Source organism: Choloepus didactylus, chromosome 12 (genome assembly GCF_015220235.1).
Source record: "Choloepus didactylus isolate mChoDid1 chromosome 12, mChoDid1.pri, whole genome shotgun sequence".
Lineage (NCBI taxonomy): Eukaryota > Metazoa > Chordata > Mammalia > Pilosa > Megalonychidae > Choloepus > Choloepus didactylus.
Genome location: NC_051318.1, coordinates 61,883,470 through 61,905,864, shown reverse-complemented (window position 1 = coordinate 61,905,864; position 22,395 = coordinate 61,883,470). Strand labels below are relative to the sequence as shown.

General features: G+C 37.1%; 2 protein-coding genes across 3 annotated transcripts in view; one reads left to right on the top strand and one right to left on the bottom strand.

The window, feature by feature from the left end:
- Positions 1–1,026: 1,026 nt before the first annotated feature.
- Positions 1,027–15,826, bottom strand: COMMD6 (COMM domain containing 6). The gene is made up of 4 exons (XM_037800297.1): positions 15,692–15,826; positions 15,599–15,610; positions 3,038–3,190; positions 1,027–1,115 (listed from the first exon to the last, which is right to left on the bottom strand). The coding sequence occupies exons 1-4, from the start codon at positions 15,731–15,733 to the stop codon at positions 1,065–1,067; spliced, it is 258 nt and encodes an 85-aa protein (XP_037656225.1). The 5' UTR covers positions 15,734–15,826; the 3' UTR covers positions 1,027–1,064.
- A 5,925-nt stretch (positions 15,827–21,751) lies between these two features.
- The window catches only part of UCHL3 (ubiquitin C-terminal hydrolase L3), a 65,630-nt gene continuing 64,986 nt past the window's right edge, over positions 21,752–22,395 (top strand). Inside the window, exons 1-2 of one of the 2 annotated variants that reach the window (XM_037800482.1) lie at positions 21,752–21,861; positions 21,980–21,991. In XM_037800482.1, the coding sequence (XP_037656410.1) occupies positions 21,820–21,861; positions 21,980–21,991 (54 nt within the window). In that variant the 5' untranslated portion in view covers positions 21,752–21,819. Of the gene's footprint in view, positions 21,862–21,979; positions 21,992–22,044; positions 22,082–22,395 lie in introns of those variants that run through there. The other variant, XM_037800483.1, reaches the window with a different exon arrangement.

Sequence of the window (22,395 nt, the reverse complement as noted above, 5' to 3'; positions counted from 1 at the left end):
CGTGACTTTTTCTGGGGGTACATAATAGATTCAAACCAGCACATACATCAATCTAGTATTTGTCTTTGTTTATGGCCCATTTTTCCCCACATATAATTTTTCTTTTATTTTTCAATATATTGATATTTTATATTATAATTTATGGGTTGCTGTCTGGATTTAAAGGGTCTTCCAAAGCCTTAGGTTACATAAATTTTTTTAAAACTTCTAACATTATTTTGTTTTCTTGTTTAAGTCATTAATCCATCTGGAATTTACTTTTGAATATATTTTGATTGCTAGCATCATTTATTAAATTTAACAAATTTAAGTTTTCCTACCCCACTAAAATACCATCCTTGTCCCAAATATCACAACCTATTTCTAGGCCACTTACTCTATCCCAGTGATCTATTTGTTTATTCCTAAACCAATGCTATACAGTACTGACTGCTGTGGCTTTACAGAATATTTTAACAACTGGTTTATAAATTTAAATTCAGTGGAGATCGCTTAACACAATAACCTATGTTACCAGGCTAAACCAGTTGTATACAGAACTTGGAATAAAACTTATCTTGCAATCTGCATGTATTTGAACTTTATACAAATATTAATAACAGAAACCACTTGAACATTAGGATAATATAAGGCAGCAATGGTCAAACATAATCTGATTCCAAATGTCTGACAAAAGCAGCCTCACTCCTTTCTGATTGCCTTTAAAAATAAATGAATATTATAAAATTGAATTTGTAAAGCATAGTTATCCAAATCAAATACTACTTTTCTCACTTACATATACTTTATGTATTGGACTTCATATAAGATTTTGTTTATAAAATGGGTTTTATTACCAGCAAGTTTTTAAACTATTAATCCAATATATAATTTTAGAGTATTCACAATGGTATTACTAATTACCATTAATTCCTGTTTATCTGATTTATTTTTTTTTAATAGAAAAACAAAAGTGCAAAATTCACTCAATAAATATCATTCGATCCTTATGCAGTTTTGCTGCAAAAAGTGAAGTTCACGATTTTAGAATGATTTTAGCAGTTTATCAACAAAGCAATCAGTTTTCACACAGTTTCAATAATTGCTGCGATTTCCTTGAACTGTCTGCAGAAACTCTGGAGAGAAATGAGAAAAATAAAATTAATTTTGCTTTCAGAGAATATTTCAGTAGTTATTTTCATTATATCTGACCACCAAAAGCTATAAAATCTATTAGGTTTGAATTTTAATGCTATATCCTTAACTATTATTGAAGGTTGCTATAAAAAGCAAACAGGTGCAATTTGGAACTGCCCACAAAAATACTATTGTAGAGTTGGATAATTAGCTCATGACTAAATTTTCAAAAGAGTGCATGAGAAAGTTCTTTTAAGATCACACCAGGAAGATTTATTAAATACCCAGCCCTGTCCTAGATAACTGAAGATAAAAACAGAAATGACAGGTTGGTTCCTTGGCTTCAAGCCACTTTAACTAGTAAAAGATTGCAAAACCAGGGTGGCAGCTGCTATTTTATTTAAGGTATGGGTTCAGTTACAATAAGAAAGACCCTACATCTACAATGGTTTACATGGTAAAAGCTAATTTTTCCCTCATATAAAAATTTGAACTTATATGATGGCTCTTCTATACAAGTCATGTTTTTTTAAAAAAGGTGGAATCACACAATTTCTGTTTTCCTTTTTTTCCTCCTGTACCTGCCAGGAAGTAGGAGGCAAATTTGAAACTTAACCTCGGTAATTAGGACAGCCATTTAATAATTTACATATTTGTATTCTCCTTATTTGGTCTTACTTTTTATTTTGCTACTTAAGTATATGCATTTTGTTTTAACCTATATCTAAATTAGTCATAGAATGAAGCAGGGTGTAACTATTTCCTAAAAATATATCTTGGCCAAATTTGAGCAACCAATAAAGATATACAGAAAATTTCTAGAGGTGGAATCAGAGTTCATGAATGCTGTACAGAAAACAAGAATTAGGTCAGCATTGTAAATTATAAAAAACATTGAAACCTATATTCTTTTTTGAAATTGATTTGGTCCTTATATTCAGAGTTGAAGGCTATAACATATCACAATATACTACATTTATTTCCTTTTAATCAAGGCCTAATTCTTGATTAAAAATGTTAAATTTGTGACCATTATTTTTGTTCTAAAACAAGGATATCTGTTATAAAGGAAAGAAAACAAAGGGAAAGAAATCCCTTAAACTGTAGCTCATAAAAGAAATCAAAACCATATTTTATAAGACACCTTTCTTAAAAAGAAAACCTAGGACCGCTATATTTTTAGTTAGCCTTACAGAGAATTCCCTTTGTATTTCCATTTCATTCACTATGATTGTCTTAGAATAATTGCCTTAATATAACTACTGTGGGGATACTTATATGTTCATTTAATAAATAGATTAAAACAAACAAGCAAAAATGAAATTCTACAGGACAGTTAAATTAGTCAATGATGACATTTCCTTGTATATATATTCAAAAGAAAATCCAGTTTATTGCCCACCCCGTTTTTTTTCCCCATTTATAGCAAAGAGGTGGAATGATAACATGACTCTAAATTGCTCAAATCTCTAGCCCATAATACCAGTCCCAAGCATTGATGCCCCATCTTCATTTTGTAAATATTAGTCAGAAAATTCAGTGTCAACACTATTTAAAGATAGGATTAATTTAGTTTAACATTCTTGAATATTAAGCCTAAAAGGAGTAAGAACAAAAAAGTTAAATGCAAAGTAAATGTCCTTCCAGAGAAGATGATAATTTACCAAATATACTGGCAGAGAAGAGTGCTGTGAAAGTGACCAAATATCACACTACAAAAATTCAGCACATTATGTAAAAAATAATTTATCAAATACCCATAAAAAACAAACTCAGATTTTTTTGTGTCTGTACTAGTAAATCTAAAGAACATCAACTTGCAAATACAAAGAATTAAAATTTTCCTTTAAGAAAAATTATGTATTTCTTAAGCAGCAATTACAGAAAGATGAACTAAAACTGAATGAGTTAAATCACAAACCTGAAACTGTGGAATTGTCATTTCAAAGGACTTGTTCTTTACTTGGCCTGAATGATCTGCCACTTTTAGCATGACTGCAACATAAGGATATTTAAGAGATCTGCAATTGTCGGAACTTACAGCCATACCCAGTTTCCATTGAAAATCTATCAGCTGAAATAAAACAGTACAAAACAATACATCAGTAATGACACTGCCTTGAATGCAGATATTTATTCAATGTTATGGCTGTCACACAATTTTTAGTTTCAATGCTGGTCATAGTAAAATAAAATATCTTCATTTTAATATTGCTAGAGGAGTAATAATCAAATGAAAATGAAGAGGGGCAAGAAGGGATATAAAGAGTTAGAAAATAATACTGTCACAATTACATTTAAAAAAAGCAAAGAAAAAAAAAAACTAACAAATCTCCACTGATATGTAATGGAAGTAGAAGGAAGACATGACAGTACCAGTTATCCTTAAAAGGCTTTTTTGCTCCTGCAAGTCAGGGGACTCCAAATGCTTTGGAGTGTCTCTTACCTCACTTTCCTATTTCATATATGCTTTTCCCATTCCACACCCCAAAGGTCCTAAAATGGCAGACTGGTAACAGCATCTACATATTTACAGAGGCATACATTGAGAACCATTCCCATTTCTTTCCTCTACCTCAAACCCTACAATACCATAAATATTTGAGTGATCAGATGGTTTTAGATTTCATCATTGTTCACGATGAAGGAAACATGCTAAGGCAATGAGCTATGCATTTTACATATATTAAATGGTTCAGTGATTCACCATACCATTATAGGTTATTATTTCCATTTTGCAGATCACAAAATCAAATTTCAGAGAGCTTAGGTAATGTCCACAAAGTCGCACATTTCTGGAATCAGTATTGAAACCAAAGTCTGTTTGATTCCAAACATTACTTGCTTGTTGACTGGTGGCCACTTGAAAACTTTTTATCTGATTCCTGTCAATGACTGTTCAGCGTTGCCATGGCATAAGACAGGACTGGATAGATGCAGCTCTTAATACTGACTAAAACATAAGATCCCTGGGCAGAGGAATTTGTCTGTCTTGTTCCCAAAGCTTAGACAGGTGCCTGGTACAGAGCAGACACTCAAAAAAAGACTTGTCAATTGACTGATACCCTTCTTTTCCCCCAGTTTTTTTATGCATTTAGGGCAAAAAGCTTAGCTTGCTAATAAACATCTTTTTTTTTTTTTTTTTTTTAAATAAAAGGTGGGATGGGTGTGGAGACCAAAATTTCCTCTTGTCTCCAACAGGATTTGGACCAATCTTCTACAGCACTGGTTGGTGCTGATAAAAGGTTAACGTCTTCAAAAAGTAAAATGTTATAAATCCATTTAAAATAAAAGTTCTACATATAAAAAGAGAATGGATAGTAGGGAAATCATAAAACAACTAAAAATGGCTAATAAACATATGAAAAGCTGTGCACCTTCATTAGGAAACAGGGAAAAGAAAATTAAAACTATGATGAGATACCACTGCACACCTACCAAATGACACAAATTTAATTCTGACAATTCCAAGTGTTGCCAAGGAAGGATGTGAGCAATGGAAGTATCACATGCTGTGGGTGTTAAGTCTAAACTGGGCCAACCTTCTGGAAAACAGGCTTTATCTAGTAAAATTGAAGATACACATGTCCCGTGACACAGCAATTCTACTAGGTAAATAACCCAGAAAGATATGCACATATATACATAGGATACATATACAAGAATGCTCCTAAGCTCCAGCAATCCCATTGCTAAGTATATACTCAGAAGAAATGAAAGCTGGGACACAGACATTTGCACACTGTTCATAGCAGTACTATTCACAACTGCCAAAAGATGAGAACAAGCCAAGTATTCATCCAACAATGAGTAAATAAATAAATAAAATGTGGTATATACATAACAATAGAATATTATTCAGCAATTAGAAGGAACGAAGTCCTGAAGTGTGTGACAACATGAACCTTGAAGACATAATGTTAAATGAAATAAGTCAGATGCGAAAGGACAAATATTGTATGATCTCACTAATATGAGCTAATTATAAAAAGTAAACTTGTAGAGTTAAAATCTAGAATACAGGTACCAGGAAATAGAATGAGGGTAGAGAATGGGGAGCAGATGCTTAATGTGTGCATAATTTTTAACTAAGTTGAATTTAAATGTTTGGAAATGGATAGAGGTGATTGGTAGCACAATATGGTAAGTGCAATTAACAGCACTGAATTACGTGTGTGATTGTGGTTGAAAGGGGAAGTTTCAAGTTGAGTATGTCACTAGAAGGAAAACTAGAGGCTAAAACGTGGGACTGTATAGCAGAGTGAACCCTGTGGTGGATGATGTCGGTGATTAATAGTAAAAATATAAAAATGACCTTTCATGAACTAGAACAAATGTATGTCACAACTACAAGGAGTTAGTAATAGAGTGGTATATGGAAAAACTGCACCCATTGCAAACTATAGACTATAGTTAACAGAAATATTTTAATATTCTTTCATCAACAGTAACAAATGTACCACACCAATGCTAACGGTTAATAATAGTGGGGGATAAGGGGTATGGGATGTTTTGGGTTTGTTTGTTTTTTTGGAGTAAGGAAAATGTTCTAAAATTGACTGTGGTGATGAATACACAAGTACGGGATAATACTGTGAACCACTCATTGCACACTTTGGATGAATTGTATATGTAAACGTATCTCAATAAAACTGCTCAAAAATACAAAAAATAAAAAAGAATCATCCTAGTAGCTTTAATAATAATAGCCCCAAAATGGGAACAACCCAAATGTTCACTATTAATAAAATAGATAAATGAAATGCTATTCAGCAGTAAAAATGAACTTCAGCTACACTTAACAACAAATATCTTGAAAGACAGACATCAAAAATTTATGTCATTCTATTCACATTAACTTGAAAATGTAATACTATATTGTTTAGGGGTGCATTCACAGGTGGTAAATAGGTTATACTGTTTAGGGGTGCATACCGAGGTAATAAAACTATAAAGATACGTAAGAATATGGTCATCACAAAATGGTAATGATTACCTCTAGGGCGGAAGGGAGAAGTTTGACTGGAGAGCTCCTGGGGTAATCTACTTCCTAGCTTGATTATGGTTACACAGGTGTTCACTTTAAAATTATTCATTAAAATGGCCCATATTTTATGTATTTTCAAATACAGATAAGGAGCGGAGGGGATGAGACAGTGAGTTCTTTATTTCTAGTTGAGAGTGAAATTTTATTGTAGGTTAGAGAAATCAAATGAAAGTTTTACAGAGGGGATAAGCCTTTAACTCAATTTTGAAGAGCAAACAGAACTTAAATTGACAGGAAAGTGTGTCATTCTTATAAACACAACACCTAGCAAACAGGAAATGCTTAGTAAATGTTAAACTGGACCAACTAAAGATGAGAATAATCAAAGTCTGCTTAAGGGATAAAGCATTTACCTGTCTTAAAGTAGAATATTCTTGTAAGAAAGTACGGCAAATAAAGTTGACAAAGTGATTAAGAGGTCAGTAATTCCTTGCAAATTGTGTGCTTTTCCAGATGTTTTCAAAGTACTTTCATATACTTTATTCATTAGGGAAAACATATCACATTGAGTTATTTAGACTTTTCCTGTTGGCAATGAGGGCGAACTGAAAGTTTCTGAGTAGTGAAATGTTATAGAAGTACCCACTGTGAAATTTTAATCTGGGCAGCAGAGCATAATAATCCAAGTATGAGGTTTTAAGTGCCTGAACTAAATAGGTGATGAGGAGAGTTAGATACTATGAAAGATAAATCATTAAGCCCTGACGATTGTCTATGTAGTTATGGAAATGTCAAAGATAACTAAAAAATCTAGGCCCAGATGACTGGAAGATGCTGGTATTATGTATCAATAAAGGTTTACATATTTTAAGACCAAAGGTATCATCAAGAGAGGACGCTAGGGATATGAAAATAGGAATGCTCATTAAATGGCAAACAAGCCAAGGAGAGAAAAGAGGGGCTCATTATTAGAAATATCCAGTTGCACAGTGATATTCAAAAATTTAACTGGGCGCTTCTTACACTTATTCAGCCTACACAATAACTTGATGGAAGAATTTCCCTTTTTAATGTCTGCAGTAAAACAATAGAGTAAAACATTGCCTGTTTGACTCTTACAAACTGAAATAAAATGCTGGATAATCTACAGCATTTCAAGCAGAAAAGTAATTAAGGAACACAATGTTGGAATCTACTATTATAACAACAAAATTGGCACATGAGTAAATGGGGTAGACATGGCATCAAGAAACTTATTCTGCAAAATTACTATGCATGAAAAAAGAAAGCTGGGATGAGGGTTATGAGATCAGGATTTCCAAAATTCTAATTCAACATTTAAATGCAAATTAAAAGCAAACCTTACTAACAAATGTGGTTTAGCCTTAAATAGGAATTAACTGCTTAGGAGATTAAAAAAAAGAATAGGAAAGAAAAAAAAAGTCAGAACACAGGGCACACTTACCACTACAGAGAATATTAAGAATGAAAAAATGTATACGGTAGTCCTCAAATTTTTGTAGAATGAAGAAAATTATTTAAAAAAGGAAACGATGCAAAGAAAAGCTCGTTGTGAAAAAGAAATGTAAAAACATCCAGAAATAAAATGAATATAAAGAAGAAAAATATCAGAAAGTAAATATATGTGGTTAAAAAGAGAAATTTTAGATTGTATATATATTACTAGAATAAAAACATAAAAAACCATGGACTGTACAACACAAACAGTTTAAACAATGGGCTATATTAATAGTACAATTATAAAAATGTTTTTTCATGAATTGTAACAAATATACCACACTAATGCAAAGTGTTAGTAAAAGGGTGTTAGATGGGAACTCTGTATTTTATGCATGATTTTTCTACAAAGCTACAATTTCTTTTGTTAAAAAAAAGCAAATATAGATAAAAGTATCAAAAACTGTAGACAATCACACTAAAATTTAATTTGATATGGTAGCTAAAGTTATTAATGATATAAAAACATTAAAAAAATGTCTATAAAGAAAAAACTTGATAAAGGCAATTTCTGTTTAAATTTAATTTTTATTTTTCACACCACCACATAGAATAAAATTAGAAAAATAATCATGTACAACTCCACCATCCTAAAAACTATTTTTGTTTAACTGAGTCCTCACTTGTAGTCTTTTATCTACATATATTTTAGAGCTAGAACCATGAAATGTACACTTTTGGGTTCTCTCCTTTTGAAATTAAATTTCTCAAATGGAAACTTGCATGTTACACCTTCTGCATACTGTAGTGTTATCAGGAAAAGACAGAGATTAAACAACTTACCCAAGAATACAAACCCAAGTCTTTTTTATTCCAAATTCAAACCTTTTTCATTATATCTAGCCACACCCTGGTTACTATTAGTTATTAAACTAAGATCTAGTAGGGCAGAAAAGTGGACAGGTCTGGGAAAGGGCAAGAAGTAACATTTAGCATCTTCTACATGCTGCACCTGAGTTGTGCAATATGGTAGCTACTAGCAACCAGTGACTATTCAGATTTAAATCGATTAGAATTAAGTTTTAATTTTCACAGTTTTCAGTTGTGCTAGCCACATAGAAAGTGCTCAAGAGCCACATGAAGCCAGTGCCACCCTACTGGACAGTGCCAACACAGAACAATTCTATCACCACAAAAAGTTATACTGGACAATGCTATGCTCCCCCTGTGCTAAGTGTTTTACATACACAGAAATTGCTCCTTTTTTCTTCTTTCCTGATTACAAAATAATAATTTAGCTCACCAGTGTTTTCATTAAAGCATAAATTATTAGCTCCTACTTGAGAATTCATATTTGCTCTAGCCTAAGTGTACAATGTTTGCTAAGTCATTTACCTTCTCCATCTTATTAAATGGCACCCTCAACCATACTTTGATTTACTTTCTTCAGAGCACTTATCATTATCTGAAATTATCAAGCTTACTTATTCATTGCCTGTCTCCTATCAAGGAAATGCAAATTCCATGAGAGCTGGGGCATTATCTAGTTTGCGAAATCTACTAAACAGTATCTTGTACAGAGTGAATGTTCAAATATACATCTGTTGAACTAATATGTTAAGAACCTCTGGGGTATGTGATATCTGGTTTCCAAGATATGCCCCCAAATTCCACTTTTCCCTGTTGCTCCTCACATCAAGAAGTGGAGTTTATCAAGAATCTCAGCTGGTCCTGTGACTGGAAGCAGGAGAGGCCTTCTGGAATTTCTGAGCCTCAATTTTTGGAGAACTGGAAACATTTGCTTCCTTCTTTATGGAATAATTGCTCTTGGGGACTCTCCCTATTGGAACCCAGCCACAATGACGTGGGAAGCCAAGCCACATGGAGCAGCCACGTGAAGGAGAACCAAGCCACTTCAGTTATCAGCTCTAGCTGAGCTCCCAGCCAACAGTCATTATTTACCATGTGAGTGAGCCCCCTTGGACTTCCAGCCCAATTAGGCCTCTAGATAACTGAAGCCCCAGCCAACACGATGGGAAGAAGAAAACACCACCCAGCCAAGCACAGTTAACCCACAAATCATGGAAGACAAAAAAGTTTAAGGTCACTAAGTTTTGGGGTAGTTTTTAACGTAGCAATAGATAACTAAAACAGGACAAACACAATCAGTTTAAAATAACTGTCAATAAACTTTATATGATATATTATCTATCAAAAATGTATCCTCATAACTATATAATCTGAACTATGTAACTTGTGGAAATTTTAGTAAATACAAATAACCAAAAGATATTTCATATTTGCTTAGTGTAACCATTCACCTCTGTGATGTTAATACCACCAATAAAAATCATACAGATGATGATACTGTGAGCCATTGACTGTATATTCTGAATGGATTGTATGGTGTGTGAATACATCTCAATAAAATTGCATTAAAAAAGGAAAAAATCGTACAGGAAAATAAAGTCTTTCCACTAAACACATTCACTACCAGTAAGTTCACAGTACAATTGCCTGTAATGCCAAATATCTGTCTTCCTCCCTCAGAAGTTTTCCATCCTCACTTCATTTTTTTAAAAATTCATTTTATTGAGATATATTCACATACCATGCAGTCATACAAAACAAAGTGTACATTCAATTGTTTACAGTACCATTACATAGTTGTGCATTCATCACCAAAATTAACTTCTGACATTTTCATTACCACACACACAAAAATATTAAGAATAAAAATTAAAGTGAAAAAGAGTAATTAAAGTAAAAAAGAACACTGGGTGCCTTTTTTGTTTTTTGTTTTTCCTTCCCCCATTTTTCTACTTATCCATCCATAAACTAGACAAAGGGGAGTGTGGTCCATATGGCCTTCCCAATCACATTGTCACCCCTCATAAGCTACATTTTTATACAATCATCTTCAAGATTAAAGGGTTCTGGGTTGCAGTTTGATAGTTTCAGGTATTTACTGCTAGCTATTTCAATTCATTAGAACCTAAAAAGGGTTGTCTATATTGTGCACAGGAGTGCCCACCAGAGTGACCTCTTGGCTCCTTTTGGAACCTTTCTGCCACTGAAGCTTATTTCATTTCCTTTCACATCCCCCTTTTGGTCAAGAAGATGTTCTCCATCCCACGATGCTGGGTCTAGATTCCTCCCCAGGAGTCCTATTCCACACTGCCAGGGAGATTTACTCCCCTGGGTGTCAGATCCCAATTGGGGGGAGGGCAGTGATTTCACCTGCCAAGTTGGCTTAGCTAGAGAGAGTGAGCTACATCTGAGCAACAAAGAGGCATTCGGGAGGAGGCTCTTAGGCACAATTATAGGGAGGCCTAGTCTTTCCATTGCAGCAATAGTCTTCCCAAGGGCAAGTCCTGTGGTAGAGGGCTCAGCCCATCAAACCACCAGTTCCCTATGTCTGCCTCACTTCATTTTTAATGATGCCCTCCATTCTCCTAGTGACTTAAGTTTGAAACTTCAGTCTACTTTGATTTTTTTCCTCTTCCTTAGGCAAAACATACATAAACTGCTAGGTACTCAAGATTTTAATTCAGCCAATGCCACTGACAGTTATTTCCTCTTTCCTAATCTCATTGCTACAAACCTACTTATGGTCCCCTTTTAAAATTTTACCTTGAATTTTATTGCAGCCTAATTGTTCTCTTGGCTAGTCTTTCCCAGCAGCAATCCAGACCATACATCCTAAATACTGCCTACAATTTAACCAAATCTGTTATCACAGCTCAAAATCCAGTAATGGTTCTCCACTGCCTCATGAATTAAGTGCCATTCACTGAGCACTAAAGTCCACTCACAGAGTACCACACAACTTTCTCTCTCTACTCAAACTGCATCCCTTCTTTAGATGATCTTTCAGCATTTATACCTTTGCTCATGCCATTCATTCCTTTTGGAATACAACTTCTAAACATCCACCTAACATTCAAAACTCCTGTCAAATTCTACCTGCTCTGTGAAGTATTTGTGGTTTTACTCAAAATTTCCTTGAATCTTCATGGCACTTCTTATATCCTAGCACTTATAACATTCTGCCTTGCATAGTAGTCACTTGTAGATTTATTGCCCTTCCCCACATCCACTAGAACAGAAACTCCTTAAAGGCAGTTCACGCATCTTTAAATGACATGTACAACTTAATACAATATACAGAACAAGAAAAAGTCATATAACTGAAGAACTGCTATAAGAACTGCACAAAATTTCAAATCAGTCTCAAAAAATAGAAGAGTGAAAATGGTTCCAGGTATTGTGCTTCAAGAAAACACCTTTCCTTCAATTTATACCCTAACACTGTTAAGGAAACCAATGAGAAGAGTTATAATTAGACATCTACTATAAAAAAAGAATTATGAATTACTTCAAAACAATGATTACAAGTATCAGAATGTGAAGTAATGAATAATCTTAGATCTCTGGTGCTAGGCAATATAGCACTATGGTTTGTTAAATTTAACAAGCTCAGGCTCTTAAGTCAGACAGACCTGAGTATGAATCTCAGCTCTGCTACTTCTAGCCATGTAACTTTGAACAAATTACTGTGTCCCTATGCTCCATTAATTGAGTCAATAATTATCTACTAAATGATACTATATGCCAGATTCTCTTCTAGGCATTGGGATGTAACAAAAAATAAAACAGTTTCTGACCTCAGGGACTTAACATTCTAGTGGGGAAGAAAGACAATAACCAACAAAAATATAATGACATTGTAGTAAGTGTTATGAAGGAAAAGCCATATAGCTGTCTGGAGGTTAGAGTCTTCTGGACAGAGGGAGGAGCATGCTTGGCATGTTCAGGGAACTATAAGGTCCTTGCGGCTTGAGTGGCATGAGCTCAGAAAAGAGTGGTAAGAGATGGGGGACCAGTTTCTTAAGGGACCTGTAGGCCAAGGTAAACATTTAAGATTCTTCTAGTGTGACAGGAATCTCTTAGGTTTTGAGCAGGGAGGAGACACAGGTTACAAAAGGCTGATGGATGGCACACTGACCCTAGAGGGAAAGCAGGGAGACCTAGTTGGAAGGCTATTGCAGTGGTCTAAGCAACAGGATGAATGGCTTGGACCCAGGTGGCAGCAAGGAGAAATGAATTTAGAATTTATTTTTGAAGGCAGAGAAAACAGTATTCTGACGGATTATATGAGGGGTATGAAAGAATGAGCTTTCCAAAAGTAACTCCAAGGTTTTGACCTTGAGCACCTAGATAAACGGCAGGGCCATTTACTAAGATGAAGAACACTGGGAAAACTGGTTGAGGGTGGTGATGAGAATCAAGCTTTGGTTTTGAATATATTAAGTTTGAAACACCTGGTTTCCAAGGGAAGCTGGAAATTAAGCAACTAAATACTGAGCCTGATATTCAGGGGAGATACCAGAGCCGGAGATACACATTTTGGATCATCATCATACAGATGGTATCTAAAGCCACTGGACTGATGAAAACACTCAGGAAGTGAATAAAAGAAGAGGTCTGAGGAATGTATCCTGAAATAGACCAACAGAGATTATGAAGAGGGTCTAGCAAAGAAGCCTGAGATAGAACAACCAGTGACATAGGAAGAAAACCAGCCGAGTAAAGTCCCAGAGGCGAAATGAAGAAAGTGTCTTAAGGAGAAAGTAAGCAAGTGTGTCAAATATTGCTGAGGTCAAATAAGAATAGGACTGAAAATTGACCACTGTATGTGGTAGCTTGGGGTGACCTTGACAATAGTAGTAAGTATAAAAGCCTTAGTAGAGTGGGCTTTAGAGCAAATGGGAGGTGAGGAAGTAGAGACCGTATAGACATCTTTTTCAATGATTTCTGCTTTAAACAAAGAGATACAGGAGGGTAGCTGAAGGTGGATGAAAGCAAAAACTTCTTTTTCAAGATGTCACTAGTGCATATTTGGTAGTTATTTAGTAGAGAGGAAACGTAAACCATGGAGGGAAAAAAGTGATAATTATAGTCCTTAAGTTGGTGATGATAGGACCAAATTTACAAGTAGATGGCTTAGCCCTGTCAACAATGCCTCCAAAACTGCAGTAGGGAAATGAGGAAATTCTTTACTGGTTGAATATATTTTCTTGATTATGTAACTAGCAGGGTTATCAGTTGAGGGTGAGGAAGAGTACTCAAGGTTTGAGATAGAAGTGGGTAAGAGAGCTGAAGAGTGATTAAATGAGGATAAGTGCATTCACTCCATGGAATTATGACAATTATATGACAATCTGCAGAAATCTTAGAACAATTTTAGTGCTCAAATATTATTGAATAATATGAAAAACAAGATGTAAACTGAAAATATATTTAGGAAAATGTACAGACTATTATTTACTAGCATCAATAACTTTAAGGATGATAGTAGAGTTTAAACAAATCATAATTGACAAAAGAAAATTTTGAAAACAGAGCCTTGCCCAAAATTATGTCTGACATTTCCTTTATGAATATAACTTAGTTGTTTCTCCAAGGTAATGTTAGCCCCAAAAAGCTCTCGAGGATTTTACTCTCATTAACAGTTCCTCAACCTCTCTTTTATTAACCCTTGTCAAAAAAAAGATACTTATTTTCCATTAAAGAATTTTCATTTCAGTATTATTCTTGTAATGTTCACTCACCAAGAATTATTGCTAAAAGGCAGCACACTTGCTTGTTTTTGAGGTCAAACTGCCTAGGTTCATATCTTAATCCGCCATTTACCACCTGTGTGACTTTGGGTAAGTTACAGATATTTCGTGTTCTTCTCATCTACAGGTAAGAGTAACTACCCTTATTGGATTGTTATGTGGATTAAATAACACATATGAAGTGCCTGGAGGTAGTGGCTAGCACATAGTAAACCAATAAATTTTAGCTGTTATATCACTAGCAGTAATGTTGTTGTTATTAGTAGTAATGACATTATTTAAAAGACTAACTTGCAATTTTTCAGAACTCTCATTGAAGATGTGGTCTTAATCTTGCTACTTCATATACTGGTGAGAAATGTTTAAAGACAGAAAAAAGGCACTATAGCTTAAGGAATTCAAACTAATATCAACCCTAAATATTAGACATATCTTATAGACAAAAAGCATGTATTACAAATATAAATTACTTAGAGCTGGATATTGGATCTTTTCCTCTTTAATACCCTTGTTTTGCATAATCATTTTGTCTAATGTAATTTTAAAAAAACTTATGAACTATGAATAAATGTTCAATTAAAAAAACTATAATCTAGTGTAACTCAGTTCCCCATTAAGCTACTGTATTTACTTGAATAAACACATGACAATGTTAGTAAATGGAAAAATAATTTATGACAGGCAGAATCAGTGTACTGACTCTGGGTTCCCCCACCTCCAGGAATCAACAGTAACAGCAAGATAAGTTGAAGAGAGATGACAGAGAGCAATCAATGGACATCTCTCTCAGCTCCTATTTATTCATTATTTTTTACCTTAGCCCTTTCTTATATTTTGTAAGACCTGGGCAACTTCTGACCTAAAATACTCTAGTATCCTTCTTCTGGGAAAGGCATTATAAATTATTTGTCCAAATGTAGCTTATTTGCTAAAACAGGAAAGGAAATTTGGAACAAAGAAACAGGACTAAACTATAATAAAATAAATTCTTATATATAAATTCTTATAATTCAAATTCTTATTCTTAGAGTAAAAAAAGCATACACTGAAAGGTAAAAGTTATACTGTCCTGCAAAATAGTTGCTTTTTACAGAGTAAGAAAATTTCTGCTTTTCAAATTTTGATAATTTCTTCTACACTCATCGAGTTCTAAATACTGTGTTCCTAGTTTCGAATCAAGGAAAAATATTTGGTCTGGGGTGGGTCAGGTGAAGCTGGTGCAAAGCGGAAGGCGCAATGCAAGGAGGCCGACTGAAGGCCACAGGCTTGGAGACACAGGTCCTGGGCTGCGGAAGGGCTGGGAAAAGCTCACGGTGGCTTCTGCCTCTGGTGGCAAGCGGTAGGCTCGGTGCAGCCGCCCCCCCAGGGCCCAGGAGAGGCCCGTTGGGGGCGGGCGGGGAGGCTACTCACTCACCTGGTTGGTGACCTGAAACGGCAGGAGAAAAAAACAATTTAGAAAAAGATTTTTCTGCCTTCAGAGCACTGCCCCTTCCCGGCCCGGACTCACTTGAGACTTGGCGTCCAGCAGCGGCTCGCCAGACCCCTCCATGGGGGACAGAAGTTCGGACACCGAACTCGGACTGACTTCCCTAAAGCCAACACTTCCGCTACCGCTTCCGGCTCCTAGCGGGTTGGCGCACGCAGCAGACGTGGGGGAGTCAAAACAAAGATCTTTGAGTAACTTTTATCCCCTGTCTAAATTAAATCTCATTTTTAGGAGAAAAGTACTAACACAAAGGTGTCTGTGATTTAAAAACAGCCCTAAGATTTGGGAGATGCCCTGTAAGAAAAGGACCGTTTGACTTTCAGATGTCGCTCCTCCCACCCATTCTTACGCTCTAAAAGTGGACTCGTCTGCCCAGGAGCCATCGCATCGCCTGTGCGCAAGCGCAAACTTGCCAAATTGGAAACAGCTGAATAGTCGCAGTCATCTCTTCAATTGGAAGTTTTTCCTTCGAGAACTATAGTTTTATGAGGTGCTTTCGCCATTCGGATTTACTTCACTGACCTAACTGTTGGGGGGTAAAGAAATATTTTCAGTATCCCCGCTGCCACTTCTACTCCAACTCCGATCCTGACGACAGCAATACCTTCTCAACTGGTCTTCCCACTTCCTCCCTATTTACCTCGGACTCAGTCTACACAAAGCATCCAGGATGATTTTCCTAAAACAACGCAAATTTTAAATCTCACTGTCCTGTAATGTGGAAGTCCGGAGTAGGTTTAAACTGACCAAAATCGATGTGTCGGCAGGGCTGCGTTTCTCACTAGAGGCTCTAGGGGAGAATATAATTCTAGACTTATTTAGGTTGTTGGCAGAATTCAGTTCTAAGCGTTTGTTGAACTGAAATTCCCTGTTTCCTTGCTAGCTTTTGGACAGGGGCTATTCCTAGTTTCTAGAGACGCCTCCCTTTCTTTGGCTTCTGCTTGGAGCTTACACCTATCCCTGGGTCCAGGATGATGCATTACTATTTTTGTCCCAGTGTCCTTTGTTGTGGCCACAAAGGGTATAATTTTGTGCTTGGCGGAGAGTCACTAGCAGCAAATGGAAGAGATGGGGACATATACCTTACGGGAGACAGAGGTAAGGATGATGCAACAAGATTTGTTTGAAAAGAAGCTGGAGAAACAAAAATTATACTATACTATACTATACTAATACTATACTAATACTATGCTATACTATACTAATCAGTGGGTGTGGTAGGCAGAATAAGCCCTCCGCCAAAAGGTTCCCATCCTAATGCCTGGAATCTCTGAATGTTATGTTACATGGTAAGGAGAATTAAAGTTGTAAATGGAATTAGGGTTATTAATCAGCTGATTTTAAACGGAGCTAATCCTGGATTATCCAAGTGATCTTAATGTAATCACAGTGGTCCTTCAATGTGGAAGAGGGGCATAGAAGAATTAGAGGCGGAGAGAGAGAGTGTGTGTTAGAGTGATGCCATATGAGAAAGACTCAGCCAGCCTTTGCTGGCTTTTAAGATGGAGCATGGTGCCACAAGCCAGGGAATGGAGATGGCTTCTACAAGCTGAACAAAGAAAAGAAGCAGATTTTCCCCTTGAGCCTCCAGAAAGGAACACAGCCCTGACGACTCCCCAATTTTAGCCCAGTTGAGACCAATTTTGGACTTCTGTCTTCCACAACTATAAGATAATAAATTTGGGTTTTTTTTTAAACCACTAAATTTGTGGTAATTTATAGCAGCAATAGGAAACTAATACAGTGGAGGATGACAATTAATTGCTGGATACTTTAGAGTCACAAAGGCTTGCATCTAAATCCCTTTCAACCAGTCAGTTGTGTGACTTCAGTGAAGTTACTTAGCCTTCTGAATACCGGCTTTCCACTCTAAAATGGAGCTATTAATATTTGTCTCACAAGTTTTAACTAAAGTGTAAAGGAGATAATGTATGTAAAGCATATAGGAAAGTTCCTGAATATGTTAAGTGCTCAATAAATATTACCTGCTATTATCATTAACGTGATATTTGATCATCAAAAGAAGCCTACAAGTTATATATAGCATATATTATCTCCATTTTAAAGATGAGAAAGCTAAAGTTTAGGAATGTCATATGACATCACCAAGCTAAAACTTCAAACTGTCTAGTTTTAATATATAGTGTGCAATCTAATATCAAAATATCCCTTCAAACGCCCAGTGTACCTGCAACTATATCCTTCACAGCTGCCTTGTGTTGATTGAATGTTCTATTTGTATTTCAGGCTATTCAAGAATATGTGTGATTGTGTGTGTATGTGATTGTGTGTTTGTGTGTGTGTGCGTATGTGATTGGGGGGGATGGGTGGGTAGTGGCAGTGATCAATGGGCAGCATAAGCAAAGATGCAGAACTGGGAATTACATGGACACTGATACTAGAATCATAGAGGTTTTAGAGCTTAAAGCAGAGTTCACAAACTCTTAGCCTTTGGTTCAAATCTGGCCTGCCCACATATTTAAGACAAAGCACACACACACACACACACACACACACACAAAGAAGAGAAAAACACACAGTAAATCAGAAACTCGGAGTGTGTATGTGTTTAGATAGGTTTTAAATGCTCCAATTTGCCACGGTTCCCCATCCCTTCTTGCGTTTCATCTAGTCAATTCATACATTTACCTGAATCCCACAAGATACATGTTTTCAACCTTTGGTTTGAAGAGACCTTACAGAACCTCTTATTTAAAAAACGAAAAAACTGAAATCCAATAGGTTAAGTGTCTGGCTCACAGAAGCACAGCTGGATTATGGTAGTCATGATTTCTGATCAAGTGGAGACTGAGGACAGATTAGGGCAATTTATGTATGGCTTTTTTATGTTCTTGAGCATGGTAAAAAGGCTATGTTTTAGGATGGTAGTTTGGCACTGCAGTGTAGGGAAGACTGTACAGAGTATTTACACATGCAGCAGGAAGACTTCTTGGACATAATGCTATTAAGATAAATAATATAAGATAGGGAATAGTCAAGGTGGTGTGCCATGAATGAGTTACAGGTATAGTGAGAGACTGATTCCCATAGCCTAGAGACTGCTTGGTGGGCCTGTGTCTGGAGAATTCCTTGGGCTAATCATGACTGTGATGACAAACTTACCCGATTGTTAGGTGTAGTACAAATTCCAAATTTGATCAATTCTGAAATGCGTATTTTTTCACATGTAACATCTCAAGGAATTGTACTGCTCTTTACATCAGGTGGCTTCTTACACTGATGGCCAGCCAGGCCACAGTTGTGACAACTGTTTTTGCACATGTCTGTATGAACTTGGTCATAGTAGTTCAACATGTCTTTTGAATTATAGGAATTGCTGGCTGTATACAAACAGTTTAAATGCCATTTAAATGCCATTTTCAATGTCTATAAAAATATTATACTATGATTTGGGTATGGGAATACTCATGGAGACAAACTATCAGTTTGTAAACTTGTATTAGTGAGGCACAACGATTTTTAATTTTGATGATGTTCATTTTATCTCTTTTTTTGTTGTTGCTCATTCTTTTGTTATATCTAGGAATCCATTGCCAAATCAAGGTCCTGGAGATTTTCATCTATATTTTCTCCTGAGTTTTATGGTTTTAGCTCGTATTTAGGTCCTCAAGCAACACTGAGTTATTTTTTGTATATTGTATAAGATAGAGGTACAACTACATTTTTTTTTTTTTTACATACGGATAGTCAGTTTTCCCAGCACCATTTGTTGAAGAGACTATTATTAACCCATTGAATGGACTTGGCACACTAGTTGAAAATCAAGTGGCTGTAGATGCAAGGGTTTGTCTCTGGATTCACAATTGTATTTGGTCTATGTGCTTATCCTTATACCAGTTACACACAGTTTTGAATACTGTAATTTTATAGTAAGTTTTAAAATCATGGAAAAGCTACTATTTAAAACTATTAGACTCTCTTGCATGCTGGGTTCCAGGCAGGGGCTAGAGTTGCTGCTATATGCAAAGCTGGAGGAACATGTCTGGAACTCCACAGTACCGATGGAGGTACTCAGGCAAAGCAGGAAGATGGTAGAAGTCAGGTTGCTTCTGGCAGTTGCTCCTACAGCTTTACCCACACTAGCAGAAGAATTTCATGAGGAATTTTAAAGAGATATTTTCTTTGTTGTGTGGTCAGCCACTGAGTTTCCCTTTTTGGGTATCCTTTCCTAGACCTTTCTTCACGCAGCGTCTAAATCTCACCAAGTTCTGGGATCACTGCCTGGATATTCTCTCTCTTACCTTATTTTCTCCTTTCTCATGCAGACCAATTTGGTTTTCTCTCAATTCTTCCAAACCTTACATACATTTCCCAAGGATATCCCTTCCCCCCAATATTAAATTATCAGGATCTTATAAACTTATAAGGCAGGGTGCATTTGTATGTGTAGAATGTATAAATTTAAAAATTATTTTTTCTGACGCATTAAAATGCCTTTTTCTGGATAAAGTGTTGTCAAAAGGGCCTTCAATGGGAGTGTAAATTTGAAAGCAATTTGGCAGTATCCTTTAAAACTTTAAGTGCAAGGGAATTGAAGAATTTGGCAGAAAAGTGTTTGAAGTGTTAGGCTATGTTGGATATGAAAAGTGGAAAAGAAAGAGGAGTCAAAAGAGAAGGAAGATTCAAGAGATTGGAAATCCTTCTAAAGTGAAAGAACAGTATCCAAAAGAAATGGGTGGGAGAGTTGGAAGTTCCCTAAGAAAAGCAAGCTCAGCATGATAAAAATTTTTCTTTGCCCACTCCCTAACTGCTCCTCTTTCTAAATTCCTTCTATTGGGAACAGAGTGGCAATATGCACTCAGTTCCCTATGCCAGATCCCTGAAGTCATCAATGACTCATCAAAGGGGTACTTCCTTATCTCTTTTATTTGTGCCAGCTTCTTCATCTCCATGGCCATTGGTTTAATGAAGTCTCTCCTAATTTCTTTCTTGTAAATTTTTCACGTTATTGACAAATTTTGTTTCTTTATATCTGATTATACCATTTGTTCCTCAAATATTTATTGAGCATCTACTATGTATCTGGCACTCGTTAGGCCTTGGAGAAACAAGGTGAAGAAGGAGGAAAAGGAGGAGGGGGGAAGAAGGGAATAAGACACTGGCCCTGGCCTCATGCAAATTACAGTCTCGTGTAGGCAAGATATGAAAATCCTGCTTAAAATCCTTCAGTGTTTCCCCTGTTTTTCAGGATGAAGCCTTTGATCCAGTTGCTCCTGCTTATTTCAGCTCTGCAATCACAATGCATACTCCCTTCTTTAAAGCATCCTCCTTTCTGCCTGGTTAATGTCTGGTGTCTCTTAAGGGGTGAAAACATGTATCTACCTTCTTCAGGAAGCCTTCTGGACACTCCCCTCCTCCTTTACCTACACTTCTCGATAGTTCTACTACACCTCATGCTTACCACTACTATATACTTATCAGACTTTATTGTGATTCTTCCTTCTCGTGTTCACCTCTACGCTTAGCTTTGTGTCCCCAACACATAGTAGAATCTGATTCATAGTAGGTACTCGACATTTTTGTTCAAACTGAATTAACTAGATATATAGAAATGCACCCCACTCTGCAATAGCTGAGGTCCACACATCATTTCTGCACCCTGACAAAAGAGCGACTGGCACAAAACTCCCTCTTTGGCGCCTTCTAACCTTGCTGCCTTTCGGAGGGCAGCGACCCGGCCCTGTCCCTCCCTCGCAGGATGGGACTCGGCTGCACGCCCCCTAGCGCCTTCGGCTGACGCTGCAGGAATGGGAAGGTGCTGGCGAACACGCGGCTCCGCACCACCGGGTAGCGCACGCGTAGAGGCGAGCTCTGGGCTTGGATAAGGAGAGTCCAAGCGTGAGGGGAGCGGGTCGCAGATTCAGAATCTCTTTCTTCCTGTAGTACGGTGGTGACTCCCGTTCTTTTTCTCCTCGACCGGACCTTAATTTAAAATATTACGCTTGAAATATAGCTGGGCAAGGAGAAAGGAAGAGATTAGGGTTGCCAATCTTTTCTTTGTCCTTCGACACCCCTCCCGGGGCGGTGGGTTGGACGGTGCCAGGTCAAGGCGCGCGGGGGCGGAAGCGGTGGCTGCGGCGACGGCGGCGGCTGCTGTCAGAATTGGAGAGGGGCTGGACCGAGCGGCCATGGAAGGTCAGCGCTGGCTGCCGCTGGAGGCTAATCCCGAGGTGAGCGCGGTTTGGGTTAGGGCCTGGAACCGCTGGTTGGGGTTTAAAGAGCCGGGCTGCTGCTGCAGCTACAAAAGGGCAGTTTATCTCTAATTCGTGTTCTCTGTTTCATTTTCAGGTCACCAACCAGGTGAGTGAGGTGTCTGTCGCTCGGGACCCCGGAGTCCTTTCTGCCTGCTGGGTCAGCTTCCCTGCCCGCCTCCATCTCCACGCTTCCTAGGTGTCTGAGATTTAATTCCGTACGGGCTCCTCTTGTTCTGCTTGGGGCGGGTCCGCCTCTTTGACGGCTGTCTGCCTTCCATCTGGGCTCCTGGAGATGCTCCCAGCTGTTTCAGCCCTTCCCCTGGTCCCATTTCCCAGTCATCCCAGTTTCCTGGGGCTTTGGGGTGCGAGACTTGAGGGCTGTTCATCCTGTTATCACTAATTCTCTTCCCTCTTCGTTTTGCCCCCTGCTAGTGCAGATTCCATGTTTTTCCTTCCCCTCTACCTTCTGGATGACTAATTTACCTACACTTCCTGACTCCAAGCTTTGTA